Source organism: Centruroides vittatus, unplaced genomic scaffold, assembly GCF_030686945.1.
Source record: "Centruroides vittatus isolate TY-2023 unplaced genomic scaffold, ASM3068694v2 scaffold_1519, whole genome shotgun sequence".
NCBI lineage: Eukaryota > Metazoa > Arthropoda > Arachnida > Scorpiones > Buthidae > Centruroides > Centruroides vittatus.
In genome coordinates this window covers 470857-490639 of record NW_027122682.1, presented here as the reverse complement: position 1 = coordinate 490639, position 19783 = coordinate 470857, and the positions used below count along the sequence as shown (strand labels likewise).

At 29.5% G+C, this 19783-nt stretch overlaps 1 protein-coding gene across 5 annotated transcripts in view; it reads left to right on the top strand.

Moving 5' to 3' along the window:
- The window catches only part of LOC136987373 (retinoic acid receptor RXR-alpha-B-like), an 83169-nt gene that overhangs the window by 25132 nt on the left and 38254 nt on the right, over window positions 1–19783 (top strand). For all 5 annotated transcript variants that reach the window (XM_067285109.1, XM_067285110.1, XM_067285108.1 and 2 more), the window contains exons 2-3: window positions 10409–10554; window positions 17855–17970. In XM_067285109.1, the coding sequence (XP_067141210.1) occupies window positions 10409–10554; window positions 17855–17970 (262 nt within the window). The remainder of the gene's footprint in view (window positions 1–10408; window positions 10555–17854; window positions 17971–19783) is intronic.

Here is a 19783-nt window from a genome sequence, read left to right as displayed (position 1 = left end):
AATTAATATTTTGCGACCCCCCTCCCCACCCAAAGGAATAATAACAGTAAGCCTTACTATTACTAATTGAATTTTGACTGCAATTATAAATGTAAATTTTTTAAAAATATATAATTGCATTGCACTAATTTTCTACATTAAGAAAATACTGACAGTATAAAAAATGTAATACAACTATTCCTATTATTTTATGTCGCTGCATTTATAGCGACGGGTATAAACATGCATGTACGACATGTACTGTATATACATGAGCAATTTACAAGTTCCAACTTGATGTGTACGTGCTCTTTGTAATTTGATCCACGTATGGAGAAAATTTTAAATGCAACCATCACATTAATTTCTTTTCTTTATGTGTGTACTTATTGTAAGTAAAACGTTTATAAGTTTATAATAAATGATTTTTCTCGTAAAATGATTTCATTATTGTCTCGCGACTCCCCGTTTAATATCGCCACGACCCCCAAGTTGAGAAACGCTGCTTTAAAGATTTCTGGATCTGCTATTGACTCCGCCCTTTGTCAATTTTCCGAAACAAAGGCCGTAAGAACAATGGATCATTAACTATTACATCATATAATATCTACGTTTCTTTTAATAATTGAATATCTTGTTTTTATTATAAAAAAATCAAAATTATTAATATTTTCCTTTTACAGAAATGGGAAATTAAGTATTTTATTTTTGAATAGAGTTTATTGAATTGTAAAATGTTAAAAAGTTGGATTCATTATCAAATTAATTATCTGCAATTAATATTATTTACAGTATATAGCTATATTTCTGAATGCGTGTCTGTTTGCTATAGATATTAATGGAAAGCTGTCTAATAGACAATAATCTAAAAGTAATCTAGCAGATGTAACTTTTCAGAAGAATTTAACAATGCAATTTAAAGTTATTAAAATTGCACTTTCACTTAGTTATTAATTAAAATCTGTTATGTATATAAAGGAATAAGAATCGATAAATGTCACACTTAGCCGGTCGAAATCGGAGTTTTATATAGGGCGCGTGACATATAATTGACGGAGCGTGTACGTCTAATTTCGTACTTCGGCAAACTGGAAATTCTGCTGTTATTTCTCTTACTTCAACGATTGATAGTTTTGAATTACTTACAAGCACATTTTGATTTAAAAGTTTGCCCTAATCTGCATAATTATATATATTGACAGCAGTTATATATTTATTAAATATTTTCCTAATTATTTTCATCTCATTCATAATAAAATCTATCTTAAAAAACGAAGCATTGATAAATATATCACACTAACCTTACGAGGCTTTGCAAAATTTTAACTTATCGCAAACGTTTTCGGTCCCCTTACGACCTTTTTCGGGTGGAATTCTAGTAGAGAAAACCTTTTCGTTCTAATTCCGAACATCTGAAACGGAAATTAGAAATATTAAATTAAATTGTTTCCAGTGACTTAAAGGATATTTTGTCTACCTGATATTTATATAGTTTCTCCTGTGGACGTAGACGAACTGAAAGGTTTCTAAGTGTTCGGAGATTGACATGTAATTAAGATGTCCACTAGAACAGGAAATAGTGAATTTTGTGATAAGAGAAAAGATTCTTATATCTAATATTAAATCTTCTGTTTATAAAAATTTGCTATAAAATGTTATCTACTTTTCAATGTAATTGAATCTGCTGGTGACTTTAAAAAGTAAAAAAATTTGTTATATAAAATTTCCTTGCTCGATTTTTAAAGGTTTTTGTGATTTTGCATTCAGTAATGTTTGTCGAATAGTTTAAGAACTGTATTAATTGAAAAATACATAAAATGAAAGATTTTTCTAATCAAAATATCATAAAATGTTGACATTAAATAATTAATAAATAAATTGCATGTACGATTTAAATGTAATTATTATAATAATTATACGTTTAAAAGTTCAAGCTACGGACTTTAATCTAAAACTATCGTTAAATATACAACAGTCAGGCAATTGCTATTGAAAGTAATCACAAATTTGAATGTTTGAAAATGATTAACTTTTATTTTCTCTCTCTAAATATTCTATTAGAGCAGATTCCCAAACTTTTCAAGCCACCACATTGTTGGTTCTGTAAACTTATACCCAATACCCACACATACCCCAATGACCCAAACTATTTTCCCTTGTATGAGAAAGCTTGGGAATATTCTTAAACTTTTCTACCAACCTCACACTTTGTGTCCTTACTGTACATTGTTTTCCACATCTGGAAACCATTAAACACAATATTTCTTCTTACCCATTTTAACAGAGGAAAGGAAAAGGTGATTGTTGACCCAACCTTGCCTATGGTTACCATTCAGTATCCTGTCTCCAGCATTCCCCTGCTGTCCACTTGCTTCTTTTTGCCTCCTAGATTATTTGCCACCCTGTGGGTGGCGGTAGTGCCCACTTTGGGAACCACTGTGTTCATATTCACTGGTTTCATATGCTTTTAAAAAGTTTGAAATATGTATATCAAATTTCAATAACAAATATAAATAATTACAAAAACTACTGTATTATTGACAGTAAAAAAAATAAATTATTCTCACACAAAATAAAAATAATGTGATTTTTGACATTGCCTTCCTTTTATTATAATGTCAAAATCTGCTTTTGTGGTACTAGTCTTAATTCTAAGAATGTTAGTTAAGTAAGAATCACTCGACCTATTTCTTTCGGCAGTGGCCCACGAGTTTGACATCCCTGATTTAGATAAATATTGGCAAGAAGTAATAGTAACTTTTGGCAAATATCAAAGTAATGAAAGTTTTTGTTGTTAAAATTATATCTTGTAGTTGCATCTGACTTCAGTTATATCTTTAGGCTAATGTCAGACGAGCATGATTTAACGTCTGTCTTTGACAGATGTCATTGGATTGTATAAAATCTAAGGGCGTGGTCAAATGAATGCGGATGCAAAAAATCACATTGCACAGATTGCCCAGAATAATCTCATGACGTTGCGTGACTGTTCTGCACTGGGATGTACCGGTATACCCAAAGCCTACAGTCATCAGTTGAGTTTGAAAAACAACAGATGTGTTAACATTGTTTCCAGGAAGTGCCAGGTAGGTGTTGTTCCTGCCGAAGGGTGTACAGTACCCACGTATTCTAAAAAATGGGTATGGATATTAGTAAAATAATTGTACAAATTATTGAGGGCCAATAAAGTTTAAATAAAGTTTTTCTCAATTATAAAAACAGAAATAAGAAATGGGAAGGCCAGTTACGATCAAAAGAACTTACCCAATATTGCCTATGTCTTTTTTTGGTTTTAAATACTTCTGTAAGTAGAAAATAACAGCACATCATGATCTATGAGATTTGTGTTGACATATACGTGCGTTTGAAATGAAGGGCTCGGGGTCCGTGAAAAATAGTGCTTGTCTGACAACCGCCTTTCTGTCAGCGAATTTTCACGTCCGTGCATTTTCACGCTCGTCTGACATTAGCTCTATGTATGTATTCTTCAAATGTTTCGCATATTTACTGGTACTAAAAATTTCCTTCTGAATACTATATATTTTTTAGATGTTTAGAACTAACTACTTTAAAGCCATTTTTGTGTAACAAAGCACGATTTGAAAGTTTTTTTTATTGTATCATATTTAATTAGAAGCAAATCTTTGTTTGTTTTTGATGATTATTTTTACAATTTATCATTATCTTCTGATGATATTATTTTACATCGTATATCATCAGTGTAAATGTTCTCAAAAACAAAACTTTCATACTGATTATTTATGATGTAAAAGAACACCAGCAGATGATATGAAAATAAATCATGTGCTAACAGATAAACATGTTTAACATGTCAGAATATTGAATTTTGTATGAGTAATAATGTTCGGGAATGACACTGTATATTCGTAAAAATGCAAGTGCTTATCAATAAACATGAACGTGCATATTGCGGCAAAAGACAGTGAGAAAATCTAGTACTTGAAGGCAGATTTTATTTTAATTAAATTATAAGTTTCCATCTTATTCCTGTAAATTAGTATTTGCTAACAAGTTTGTTCTGTTGCTGTTTTCTGCATTATTATTTTTGTTTGTTTTTATGATGAGTAATTGGTAATTCATGTTTAGTTACAATATATTACATAATATTGACTTAAATAGAAATAAAAATAATTTCTTGCTGATAAATTGAAATTATCTTTATTTAAAAAACTTAAATAAAATGTAAAAGTTAACGCCAAACAATCTGCTGAATTATTGGGTTATTTTTGAACCACATTAACGATCAGTGACTGACTAATTTGACTAAAGGTAGATGGTTATACAACCATCTCGTATTAATTTTAATAATTATAACAAGTTTATTTTTAATTTAGAAATTCCTGAAAGGAAAGAATAAGGCTGGAGTGGGACTCAAACCCACAACTTCTGTTTACCATGCAGATGCGTGCCAATTACACTTGATAGTTCGTGGGTTGTTTGGTATTGATTAAATCAGGTTGTTATGAAAGGTGAAAGTGCTTATTTTAAGTATGATTATAACACTTACGTGTTGTAGCATTACAGGAGTGGAGTCTTAAGAGAATGAACTCGTCCACTAGCACTTTTCCAGTAGTATACAACTACTGTCTTCAGGCGGTCTATCGAATACAGCAGTTTATGAATGCTAATCCGACAGTTTGATAATATTTGTCAAACCGTATTTAGCTTATTTTAAATATTTGAATCTGTTTTCTTATATCATTAATGAAACAGTGTATCTCTTAATAATGTTGACTTGTGAAAATAATTTTTGATGCAGTTTCTTATTTTTAAAATCCAAGAATTTTAACTTACACTTATAAGATAATATGCCATAATTTATTATGACATCTAAGAAGAGCTTCTGTTAGTTACGTTATATGTATCAGCTGATTCTAATGACCCATTTGGATATTAAATCACTGTGTTAAAAGTTCTCATAAGAAGAGCTTACACCCATTGTAATAAAATAGAAGATACAAAGGCAGAACTAGAATACATAGTGGATATAGCTGTAACACATGGCTACGTAAGAAGCTTAATTTACAAATTAGTTTGTATACACGAGACAAAAACAACAGAACCAGAACATCCAAATAGCACTACTCACAAGCACAATACATCAAACCTAGATTTGAATTATCAGTGTAAAATTATCACTTATGAAAGATGCTTGCAAAATATATTCAAGGATGTTGGTCTTATACGGGAGCTAAAATAATGTATAAAAGGAACCTGGACATTTTCAAGCTTCTCTGCAACAGAAAAGACCCATTGAACTACCAAAGAGACCTTGGAATTTGTAAAATAACAATTAGGGATGAAAAGTTTCAAAAGAACCTAATATACGTAGGTTCAACTAAGAGATCATTAAAAAATGCATGACAAAACACAAATCGGATACAGAAAATAAAAGACAATCCACTGCCATTTTGATATAGTCTAGCGATATTAATTATAAAAACGAACAAAACGAAACATTTTGAGATTTTTGGAGGCGCTATAGATCTTTAAGGGTCAATTTACACACAACAGCGACGTGCCGGCACAGTGACCATTTGGTGCAGTAAGCATCGATAAATATCACACACAGCCAATCAGAGTTTCATCTACGACACTTGTATGATTGACAGAATACAGATCGTGTGTCGTAGATGAAACTCTGATTGGCTGTGTGTGATATTTATCGATGCTTACTGCACCAAACGGTCACTGTGCCGGCACATCACTGTTGTGTGTAAATTGACCCTAAAGCATAAAAGCAAAGCCCGTATCAACTTTAACGATGAAAAACAAATTTTCCATGCACAGCAGATCCTATATGATACAATGTTTCACAAGGGGAGGGCACGACGTGGGAAATTCACTTTGGGATGCGACTTGGTATATAGGTAGTACTCCTTTAGGATGTTCAATCCCCAAAACAAGAAAGTGCAATGGCCAGCCAATTTTAAGAAAAAGGCCTTTAAAAATTCGAGCTCAGCTTATGTACTAATAAGTTTCGCTAGGTCGGCAGCTGCTGAACAGCTCAGTCGACATCGTTCTTGACTACCGCCAAGTCGTTCAGGGTTCGAATCTCGGTCTCGATTAGTGTTTTTTTTTTCTTTCTTTCTAAAAATTTTTTAAAATAAGTATTTTGAATATATATAAATATTAAAATTTTATTATAATAAATAATTTCATTTAAAAAAATGTTTAACACATATTACATGTCATTTTAATTATAATAATACAAAATAATAAATAATAATAGTTATAAATAATTAGTTATGAAACAAGTTTTCATTTATTATTCTATTGTATCAAATTTTTCGAAGGTTACTACTTTTATTAATTCTCACCACTTAAAAATAAAATGGATAAAACATGTCTTTTATATTCATCCTTTACTTCCATTTTAACAAAAATAAACAACTAAAATGTTTCCAATTCCAACAGTATTATATAAATGAGATCCAATTTAACACTTCAGTGTGAAAAGTATCACATTAGACTGACATTTTCAACAGCAAAACAAGATTTTTCTCAAGGTCATAAAAATGTGCATGGACTTATGGACTGACCTGATATTTGGGGTGTCAGTTTACTTTTGGATTTCAAAGAGATTATAGTGTTCCATAATATATCACACCATAATACAAATAGTTTCAATATTTTACAGTAAAATGAATGAAGATGAAGAATGAATAAAGATACTATCGGTTTACCAATAGTTGATAATAAGTGTATTAATAATCATCATCAATTATTTTGTATTATTATAATTAAAATGACATGTAATATGTGTTAAACATTTTTTTAAATGAAATTATTTATTATAATAAAATTTTAATATTTATATATATTCAAAATACTTATTTTAAAAAATTTTTAGAAAGAAGAAAAAAAAAATACTAATCGAGACCGAGATTCAAACCCTGAACGACTTGGCGGTAGTCAAGAACGATGTCGACTGAGCTGTTCAGCAGCTGTCGACCTAGCGAAACTTATTAGTACATAAGCTGAGCTCGAATTTTTAAAGGCCTTTTTCTTAAAATTGGCTGGCCATTGCGCTTTCTTGTTTTGGGGATTGAACATCCTAAAGGAGTACTACCTATATACCAAGTCGCATCCCAAAGAGATTTTCCCAGGTCGTGCCCTTCCCTTGTCAGTCGACATAATAATTCTTCTATGAGTGGGACAGCACATTCGATGCATTCCATCTTCAAAAATTGAAGCAATTTCATCAACTTGAAGCAGCTCTTAGAAGTAGAATGAAAGTATTTGTTTTACGTTATTTTTTCATCATCCTGCTGGGAGAAATTTAAGGTTAGTGTGTTTGTTAGAAATACATGCTTTTTTTAGTATGAGGAAATGACAGCTGAAGTGTGACATCAGCTTGGAGAAGTCTAAAAAGATTCTATAGCTACAATTAGATGATGATAGTTTATGATAATGTAAAATGTAGAGGGACTTCCCCCAATCATCTGTGCTTAGGGGCTCCAGATGATCTTAATCCATCAGTGCAAATATAGGATTCTGCAAACGTTTTTTTTTGATTTTTGAAGGAGTCAATGTTAACATCTACGCTGAAAACTGGTTAGAAACATTTTAACACCAAAAAAAACAGTGCTAAAAAGTATCGATACATAAATATTCACTTTCTATTTTAATTTATTCATATATACAATACATACATTAAAATATGATGGATACAACAGGACATAAAATTATAATAATTATTTTTGCCGCTCGTATATTGAGCAACCAGTTTCTGGTATGTCTGCTGAAGTATTTTAACATGATAGAATGTTGGCTAATTATTATTGATCTGAGACCAATGTGTTGGATACCAAGTATACATTGGAATCGTATTATTAAAATGCAATGAATACCAGATACAATAAGATGATAAATAGACTGAGTGGAATTTGTTTTACAAAATTTAAGAGTCATTTAAGATAAACTGAAGTTGTAACATTCAGCAAAATTCTCTGATATGTTTCATTGAATCCATAAAGCAATTTGATGAGTGTACAGTTAACTTGGATGAAATACAAATTATATATAATATATATCTAAGTTAACTATTATTCACTTATCTATCAGAGATAAGTTATGACAGATGTATTTGTTGTTAAATACTTATAATAATTTTTGCTCAAAAGTTTCCAGATATTAAATTCTATTCTGTTATAGTTTTATTTCAAATACAGTAGACCCTCTTATAACATGGGTTCATATAAGATGGATTTGTATAACGCGGTGGAAAAATTGCGATCGTGTTTGTATAACACTGTAAAAGATTGAGACAGATTGTCGTGGCCGACTCGTGTCTCGACAGGACTGGTCGAATCTGGACCAATAGCGGACATTGCACAAACCGTGTAGTTTAAACGAGCAGTGGACCTACTGAAAAACATTCATTATTCAACGGCCATAAAAATTCTGTTTCTATTAATGATGTCTCGAAAGTTCGGCAAATTTTTCGCAGAAAGAATAACTTATCAGGAAATGCGTCGGCCGTTCAGCGAGCCGCTCCGCGACAAAAACAAGCTTAAGCAATGGCATTTTCAAACAGTGCGTACTTGGTAAGTATTCCTACAATTTTTTGTTTATAGCATAGTTTATATGGATTACTCCCAAAAAATTATACGTGATTTGGAAACATTCGAGTCAAATTAGTCTAGAATTGATTAATTTTATGGAAGAAATCCTTTCAAACAGCCGTACCCCCTAAACTGCACAAGTGCTGGGCTGTGAATGTCTCGTGTATTTGTAAAATCTAAGTGATTGTACAACACGGAATTCATTATAGAGGAGTCTACTGTATATGTTTCATTATTATAAATGAATGGCTTTTTAACTGTATATTTTTTCTCAGGAACTTATTAATATTTCGTGATTTATCTTATTATAAAAAAGAATAATAAATTTAATATATACGTTCGTAAAAAATATACAATCACAAAATGAAACAAAATGGCTTATAGAACTTGTAAAGGTTGTGAAAGTAGTTTTGTTTTATTTTTAATATTTATTAATTATAACAGTAAAATCTAGAGAGAGATTCATTGATTCTTGCCATTTCTATTTATTTGTTTACTTTTTTTTATAACTGAAAAGTGTTGTGACGATAAGCTACTTATTTTATATGTATATAAACTAGATATCGATAACTATTCACTACTTATATTTCACTAGTAGATATTGAAAATGGAGTTTTAAAATGGCTAAAATGAATTTAATGTTTTCGATAAGGAATTAACGATTTTTTAAAAGATTTAATTACTTTTTGAAGATATATTAAATTTAGCACAACCTCGTTTTATTATTACTTAATGACATTTCGTGTACAATTTTTAATCCTAGAGGTTTGTCTGAAATGTTGAAATTAATAAAATTTCTTGAACAAATGCTATTTATCTTAATTTAAACTTACAAAGAATTGTAAAAGTAAATTAAGCTTACAGATTAAAAATAATAGTAAATACTTTGTAGAAAATTTTAGATTCAATCTGTTTTAATAGGATTATTTTACAAAATAAAACATTTTCTAAGTTGTAAAGTTGTTCATATCAAATCAAAATGTGTTGAAATATTCAATAATAAGAATAAAAATATTTAGAAATTAAATTATTTTTTTTTTGACTTCTTGTTAACTGAAATAACTTTATAAGTTAATGTAAAAAAGATGTAGTCTGTCCAAAATATTTTTTGTAAACCACCATTTATTCCAATCACGTGTTCTAGAACACCTTGGTGACCGGACCTTTCTTTAGAGGCTACTGGGCCGTCAGGTTAAAACATTCCTTTAAAAAACGTGTAAAAAATATCCAATTAAAATGATAAAGTAAAAAATCGGAACTGGTGGGTCTTACAGACGTCTTGAGTTCATCCTGTTCAGATAGGGAATTTCAACCTTTATGTCCACTGAAGGAGCGCGCTGTTAAATTGTAGATCTTGGTGATATCCCTCTGGTGACGAATTCTTGTAAGAAATTTACATTGTAAAATTTCGTCGGATGATAATTTAAAATTTACAATATTTACAATGAAATAACTTTGTTAAGACGTTTCCTAAATTTTACATTTTCAAGATTTCTTTCAGCTTTGGATCATGAATGAATTTAAACATTGAAATGATTTAACTTTTTTAAAAAATCTTTATTTAATAAATGTGAGCATTTCACTTCTTAAATTTGTTCAGGATCCAAAGTGAATAGTAAGCCCGAAAATGTTCATCTGCTATTTAATTTAGAACTTGTTTAACCGATGGATAATTTTGGATTTTTTAAGTTAATATTCATGTACTAAGAATGTTCAAAAAGACTGCCATCTCAGTTCACGCGCAGCATGTTTATTTTTCAATTATTATAATAATATAACATTTATAGTATTTATTTTAATAATTCACTTTAAAATTTCATTACTTTTTATTTTTAAATTAGCTCCCGCAGTTGGAAACCTTACAAGTACTACTACGACGACGACAAATGGAACTAATGTAGCCACAAGTGTTTCCACAACTGTAACCAGCAGTTTGTCTCAGTCACAATTTCCTGGCATTATTTCCAGCAGTTATATTTCCACTGCTGTAAGTGATTTTTTTTAAAAAATATTTTCGAGTTTTTCAAAGATTAATTTTCGTTTTCATTGTCAGTTTATTGCATATTGATTTTTTTTAGGGTTATTTATATACTTTTTTGTATAATAGGATACCATTTGTATTGTAACAACTTTCAAGAAAATGATGATAATCATAGTTATAGATTACTCAAACTAAATTTTTGGAAATCACAAATTATTGTAAGACATTTGTAAAGATTATAAATCACTTTCAGGAAATTCTATACAGCAAACGAGTTAGTTAATAGAGAAAACATCTGCTAATTAGCATTTATATTCAAAATCATTTATTTGTTTTTGTATATAGCTGTTTAATTATACAGTTATACTAATGATGACAAATGACAAATGTTCTGTAACAGTTGAGTAAATCACAGATGTTAATTAACAAGTGTGAAAATCTGTTTAGGATACAGAAACAATATTATTCCTTTGTACATCCAACGAACTAATTTTACTTCATACTCACATTTTTGGTCATTTTTAAGACGTTCTTCAGGCAATTTAGAAGAAAACTACTAAATATTATAAAATAAAACGTTTACAATTTAAAACTTGTCAGGTTGATCACAATTATGGTGAAATTATTTAGTTTCAAAGGCTAATCCTCAAGTTTATAGTAAATGGATGTTCAAACATCCTTACTACACCAAATACATTAAAAGCTATACATCAACCAATGTCTAATGCTAAATTATCTATTAAATTATTAGTATTTTCTAGCCCGATAATATTCGGCTTTTGTTAAATAGATGTTTAAGTTTTTCTCATGACATGTAGCAAGACAAGCGTGACCAGCTCACCGCATTATCATGCCTACTCTTTGCAAATAAATCTTTTCAATTGCTTGCCTTATACAGTAGAGTCCCGAAAACTTTGCACTTGATAACCCGGCAGTCCGGATAACTGGGCTACACTTCCACTTTTCCACCATGTGTCTAGCGCCGGCACGCACTCAGCCGTTCAGTATACCTGCAGCCTTTGCAAGGGTTAGTTGATTTCTTAATCCCGTTGCATAATCCGATTTGAATGACTGTGAATTCACTAATTTTCATTTTTGTGTGGTAAAGGTTCTACGCCTTCATAAGTACGTATTTTTTGTTTGTTTAAGGGTATTTGGGCAGTTTATTCTCTGTTGTATTCTCAAGCAAACAATACATACAAGTACAGTACAGTATTTTCTGAGGAAACACTCGTACTTACTCTTTTTTAACCCTATTCCTGATAATCCGGCATTTTCACAAACTCGTCCACCCTTCGGTCCACATTAGGCCAAGTTTTCGGGACTCTACTGTGTATAATATATAGTATATACAGTATAACGTGTATAAACTGGAACTGCACAATACTGAATATTTTTTCTGATTTAGCAAGTTGTTATTTTGAACAGGATTTTTTCCACATAGAAAATCTCTGTAGAGTTTTCCCATTTATGCAGGTTTTCACTTTATTCAGGTTCTGTTTTAGACAGGTTTTACTATATATACTGTATTTTATGGACTATAAGAGACACTTTTTTCTTTGAAAAGTTGCCTCCAAAATTCAGGTTCTTCTTATAGTCTGTAAAATACGGTATATAACAATCTTGTTTATGTTTATTTTCGAAAATATAATTTTATTAAGAATACTTCAATAATAACTATTCTCAATATTTTAATAACTTTGAGAATAAGTTATTCTGCTGTTGAAAATTTTTAAATTTGATAGTGATAACTATATATATACTTTTTATTCAAAGTTAAAAGTTTTCTTGTTATCTTTCAATTTTATCTTTGTAACTTTGATTTCGTACTTGTATATCCAGTCTTGCTATTACTTATCATGAAGTAGTTGAAGCATTTTCAGCTATTATATCAATTAACCTTGATCATGAAGGTATTCCTGTTATCTTTTACTTATATTAACATCAAGTCTATTGTTGCTTCTTCTTTTTGTTTCTTGTTATAAAAATTTTAAATTATGATTTTAAATGTAATCAAAGGCTGCCTTCTTTTGTTACTATAATAAAAAAGAAAAAGTCCTATACATCTCGTATATCAATTACGCCATCTCGTGTTTCGCATGTCTTCTACAATATTTCAAGAATGTATTGTAAAGTATGTAATGTATTTTTTTGTTTTAATAACTTGAATATGACTCAGCGTTACAGTTTAAAACAACATCTCATAGTATCAAATTTAATTGAAATTCAAAGCAAAATTTTCTTGTGAAAATTGTGCTTTAAAAAGAAGCACAATCTTTTGAAAATTGTTCTTCAATAGTAATATATAGTGCATAATGTAAAGTTCACATCAAGCTTTTGATTTGTCTTTTATGGTTTTTAATATCATTGTTGATAACTTTGACATTTTAACTTATAATTCTTCAGCTAAGTAATTATTAGTAAAAGAAGTCTTCAATTTTTGGACTTCAATGTATTCCTTAAAATGTCTGAAAGTTAAGCAAAAGAGTTGCATTCCCGAAGAAGCTGAAAGAAAAACTATAAAATATTTTATCAATATAGGACAGTTATTTTTTTACATGTATATATAACAAAATATAAGACAAATCTGCACACAAATTATTATAGCATTCACTAAACCATTAATCAACTATGTTTTACATCAGAAACTTGAACAACAGCTGTACAGTGTTAATTCAAATGATAAATATGTAGTATTGTATTAGTTTGAAGTTTTTAATATTTATAACTCAAGTGCTTTTGAACTTTGCTGGCTCCTCTTCAGAAGCATAAATTATGCCAATAAACAAAAAAAAATTATTAAATGTTAAGCATTCAGAAACACATTCCACGTAAGTTGCTTCAAATAGTGCAATTCATGTTGTAAATATTTAAAGATTCACTATAATAAAGTATAATTTTGAGATTTGATGATTTTTTTTTTTAATAAATAAAAATATAAATATGACTTTCTCATACAGGTAAACACCTTGCTTAGTCCTTCTTTTTCGCCGTTACACCATCGGCAATCCTTAAAATTCACAAAGTTACGGAGACGACTTTCCTTTTTAGGCTACTGCCTCCGCAAAAAAGGTAAAAATATAAAAACAGGTAGAGCGTCCTCTGGTGTTCTTTGCCACTGTCATAATATTACGTTTAAGTTAAAAGATAAAAGGAACACGGCTGGCATTATTTTGCAGTGGCAGTAGCCTAAAAAGAAAGGTCGTCTTCGTAACTTTGTGAATTTTAAGGATTGCCGATGGTGTATACCTGTGTGAAAAAGTCGTATTTATAATTTTATTTATTAAATGTAAATAACGCCGGCCATGTTCCTTTTATCTTTTAACTTAAATAACAATTTTTCTTGAGTACAGATAGGCAGATCTTGAAATAAGTTCAGTTCATTTCATAATTAATAAATGTAAGTTCAAGTATTACATATAAAATATTAACTATAATAATCATTTATATTTTGTAAAGCTGCCAGATATTTTTGTTATATTTATAAGAATCATTTCAAAAACAACTGCGTTATTTGATTTATGATTAAGAGCTTTGAAGTGTTAATGAAGAATGATTTACTCGTAACTATGCTTTTAGTTTTATGAAATTTTAATCATTCATTCACGCTTGTAACAGAATGAGAATAATACTGGTTTCTAGCCAAAAAATAAGTAGTACGAATTAAAATTGAATCAAGTTGAAATGATTTATTGCCTTGTTTGTATATAACAATGTGCAGAATTATAAACATATGAAAAAAACAACATTAAGTAGACTATTGAAGTCATTTATTAAATTGTATTAAACATTTTTTAAGATCCAAATGTCTCATCTTCAGATCTTACATCAATTAAAAAAAAATAACAGATACATTGTCATTAATTATTTTCGATATAAATGAATATATAGAAACTCTGTGTTAATATTTAAACATGTATGTAACTTTTTAAAATTGACGTATGAACCGAAGATAAGACATTTTGATCTAGAAAAACATTTAATATCAGCTAATAAATAACTTTCGTAATTCATTTAGAATTGAAAAATGTACACTATTGAAGATTAAATTAATCTACGTCAATTTTAGTCTTCAATAGTGTATTTTTTGAAGATATTTTGTCCTTTATTTTTTAATGTTTATTTACAAAAAACTATTTAGCATTGTTTTTTTTTCATTTGTTAACAAAGTAAGAATTTGATATTAATAAGGAGATAGAGAATTATATTTGGGCTGCAATTTGAAAAAATTGTAGACCTATAAATTCCCACTGTCGTCTGTTCGTTCGTCCGTCTGTCTTTCCTTAATCTTGAGAACGGAATTTGATAGACGAAATTCAAGACCAGATATGGAAACCTTAGAGGCAGGAGGTCTCGATTAACTATGTATGAACTTTCTATGCAAAACAGAATGCACATTATTTCAATTCAAAACTTTTTCCTGGAAGGTGTTAGACAGACGATTGGCACAACTTTATTGTTAAAGGAAAAATACAGGGGCGAGCCACTACTAATTTGAGGTGAAGGGCATATATTTTAAATTAAATAAATTAAAAATATGATTAAAAATTGCAGCCCAGCATTGGGACGATGTCACAATAAATAATTACTAGTTTTTTATCTTAATTTTAAAAAAACATTACAAGTAGTTATTACAAAATATTTTATGTAATAAGTATATAATTTTACAAATATTTTCATTGTTATTAAATGCTAAATTGCTTTAATAGACACATACATATATACACATAATTTTTTATTAAATCTTATTTACAAACAATTTTTAATATAATACTGAACAGAAAACTAATGCTGATATCAACAGTTTTTTAAATTGCTCTGTCAAAGTTCCGTCATGATTATAGATTTAAGTAATACAATTCATCACCAATTAATTCTGAGTATTTTTGGCTAATAAGGACCATCATCAAGGATTTACAAATAGAATCCAATAAAGACAGTCATTTTCAGATTTTATTTATAATTTCCTTGACGATGGTGAAATAAATGGATGTATCTGAGAATTTCTGATTTAGATAATTATGAATTTAAGAATGAAATTATTAATATATAGTTTGATCAATAATAGCGAGGTTGAGGCGAAGTTTTAAATGCGAAAACATGTACGTTGGACGTTTGGCGCGCTTTCCTCTAAGCCTAGAAATTTGACAATGGTGTTTGGAATGTCGAGCATGATTCCACTGACTTTCCAAACACCATTGTCAAAATTCTATGCTTACAGGAAGATGGCGCCGAACATCCGACGTACACGTTTTTGCGTTTAAAACTTCGGCATCAACCTCGCTAATAAGAACTTTTTAACATGACATGTTAATATTTGCTCATTATGTGATACAATCAGATTCCTCTCGGCTATTTGTTTTTATATTTCTTAAATTTTATTTATTAAATATTCAACAGGACAACATAAAATTATCTGTTACCTGAAAAATTATAAGAAATTAATAATTAAAATTGATCATTATCTGTTAATAGTAATACAAAAAATTCTGTAATAATTGCATTGGAAACATTTGTCTAACTTTAAATGAAATGAATTGGAAATGTTTAATTTATAATATATATATATATATATATATATATATATATATATATATAAAAGTTGGATTTATTCCAGATTTCAATTTAGATTTTTAAGAACTGAATACTTTGTGTAAGTATTCAGTTTTAAAAATTTAAATGACCTACATTCGGTTCAAGTGAGAACTTATCTTTTCGTTTATTTTGCCGATTTGCCAAATTTTCTGCTTTAATAGCTTTTAGCTTTAATTGTTGTTGGCCTAAAAAAAAAGATCACATTTTAATCAGTAATAAATCAATAAGCAATTTCTTCATTAATATATTTTGTCAAAAATCAATATTTAATTTTTCCAAAAAAGGAAAGTTGCTATTTAATTAAATTAAAGAAAATTAAAATTAAAACTTCATTTTATTCTGTAATTATTCTAAATTGTTTTTATATAATTAGTGATTCTATTTAAATAGTTTATTTCTCAAAATTAAAAAAAATAAAGGTTATCTAAAAAGTTTATAACTTTAGTCACCAAATTCTATACACAAATTAACTTTATTGTATTAAGAATAATTACATTCATTTACTATTAAACAATAAACAATCAGTAGTACAGATACCAAATATATCTTTAGAAGTAAATATTTTCATGTATAAGAAGCTCTTGAGTGTTTCCTCGGAAGTTGAAAATCACACAGGTCAAATAGTGCATATGTATTATGTATGAATTTTAACTTACACTAATACTTATACATACATCATACATATTGTGTATATATATATATATATATACATATACGTATACGCATTTCAAAGAATGATTAATGCAAACAGCTTCTGGCTATGAAAGAAAAATTTCCTTAAAGTTTTTGTCATCTATTATATTCAAAGTGACACTTAATAAATAGTGTTGTTAGTCATCAGTTAGGGTATTGCAACTGCATATCTATAAAACCACATGACTCAAATCTGCGTAAGTAGTATACAAACTATTATTAACAAAATTTTTAAGTAATTAATAAAAAAAAAAGTATCTGTAATTAATGAATTATCATCATCATCTGCTGCTGAGAAATGTTTATTAAACAAAACACAAATGTCTTCAATGCTCCTAATTTATACAGTATTTTGAGAAATGACAAAAACATGCTTAGAAAAGAAGAAAAAGTGGGCATATGTAGAATTCCATTTGAAAATTAGCAATTAGGAATTAAGAAAGACTATATTGGGGTCACATGAAGGAATCTAGCAATTGGACTTAAGGCTAAGTACACATTAGGCGTTGTGCATTGTATTAAACACACACTAGTAGCGTACACACCGCGCGTTTAGCTCAGCGTTCGACGGCCGTTAGTAGGGCGTGCACAACAGGCTCAGTTTGGAAATGGACGTGGAAGTGATTGCTTGTGTGTGGCTCCTCTATCATCATTATAAACAACGACGGCAGAGGCAAAGAGAATTTTGGGTGCACCCAATATTACAATATAGACTGACGCATGGAATGTTTGTGACATATCCAAAACTAAGACAATAAACAGGAACCACTAAACTTTAAATATTAATTTTTCCCATTTTCAAAACTACATTCCAAATGACAATTCCGTAGCAGCTGTTTGGATTGTAACCTGAAGATGAGAGAGGAATATCAAATGTACATGATGATTTTTTCAATTAAATTTGACTTTATTAAAGTAATTTGTGCATTCTATATTCTTAAATAAGTTATTTATTTTATTTACATATTTGTTTCATCAATCAGCATTTTATATTGAAACTTTTAAAATATATTTTCAGGTTTCTCCTCAGCAACAGTCACCACGTTATCCACCAAATCATCCACTAAGTGGTTCAAAGCATTTATGTTCGATATGTGGAGATAGAGCATCAGGAAAACATTATGGTGTTTATAGGTAAAAATTATTTAATGTTGTTTGTCTAAAATTAGTAACATATTTATGTGACGACGATAAAAATTTTATTAACAAAAATACTTTGAGGAAGTTTTTCTTGTCCTCAAAGTATATTTTATTATTTTCATTTCGTATTTATAAGTGATGAAAAAACTTTTTAACGTTACAATGATTCAGTTATACATATATAATAGTCTGACTGACTGACTCATTCACTCGTCGATATGAATGATTGAGTAGAAGCAGACTTCTTACAGAAGATTGAAATAGTGTATTCAAAAGAGAATACTGAATATGTTAACAGATAAATCTGAAATCTCAAAAAATCTGTGTCCATAAAATACTTGATGTCAAAGTTTGTCTTTTGATGCCTCAAGCAACATTATAATGTCCATTGGTCAATTAATTCAAGTGCCACCTGTTTGTTTTCAACTTTTGTTTTTATTAACTTGTTCTGCTTTATTTCAAACTAGCAGACCCGGCCACACGTTGTGGCTCAAAATGTATCTATTATAAATGTATAACACTTCCCCCACGGGGGAAAATTTCAAAAAATCCCTTCTTAGTGTACATTCTCTTGACGTACCCTATTAAAACACAACCAAAAACGCATCTAAAATAGTATAATAAAAGCTGAGTTCTTCATGGTAAGCCTTAATCCTGTCCATCTCCTCCCAGTGGGGGGAATTTCGACATGTATATTATATAAAAACACGTGCGTATTCGAATGCAACGTTGTGTCAAAATTTCAAAGGAATCGGTAGGAACAAACGAACGTTATATTTTATTTATATAGATAGACAGAAAATGATCTGCTTTAGTCCATTCTCACAGAAAAGCATAATGCGTCACAGAAAAGCAAACTTAGGTCATTAGAGTTAGCGCCATCTGTTGGACATAAAAGCCTTAATCCATATATAAAGATATTTTTGGAAAGGGGGAAAATGGTGGTCTTCACATATGCCACAAACCTTTGCGGGAGTGTATTAAACAACTTCCCAAAGTTTCGTGGCAATCGGATAAATGGTGTAGTAATGCATGAAGGACAAACACACACATACAGACAGACAGGCATACATTCGTTTTTATATATATATAGATAACATCATTTTTAATTTGTCTTACCATTGATTATACTTTACAAATAACATTTGAAAATATAATAGTTTAAATAACTATTATTAATGAAAAAAAAGGACAAAATTTGTAATATATTCAAAAATATGTTTTATATATAATCTAAATAATGTATGATTTATGCCTTAAAATATATTTTAAATAAGAATATTTTATAATAATCTCCTTTTAATACTTATTTCCAGAATTTGATAGCAAATTGTCATCTCTGGCATTTAAGCAATATTTCAGAGAGTATAGTGTAGTTAATGTGTATAGGGTTGTTATAACATAATTATTGTGACTTACGTGACTCTCATCACTACCAACCTCCGAACAAGTAAGCATCAATCTTCTATATTGGAGTTGGCCCATATCATATGTCATATTGTCTTTTTTTACCTTTGAAGGAGTCGCTTATCTTAATGATTTTTGTTTTATCTCAGTTTTTATAGTACTATTAGTGAGGTTGAGGCCGAAGTTTTCAATGCAAAAATGTGTACGTCGGACGTTCGGCACTGCTTTCCTGTAAGCCTAGAAGTTAGGCAACGGCATTTGGAAAGTCAGTGGAATCGTGCTCAACATTCCAAAGGCCATTGTCAAACTTCTAGGCTTACAGGAAGGCGGCGCCGAACGTCCAACGTACACGTTTTTGCATTTAAAACTTCAGCCTCAACCTCGCTATTTCTTTGTGATT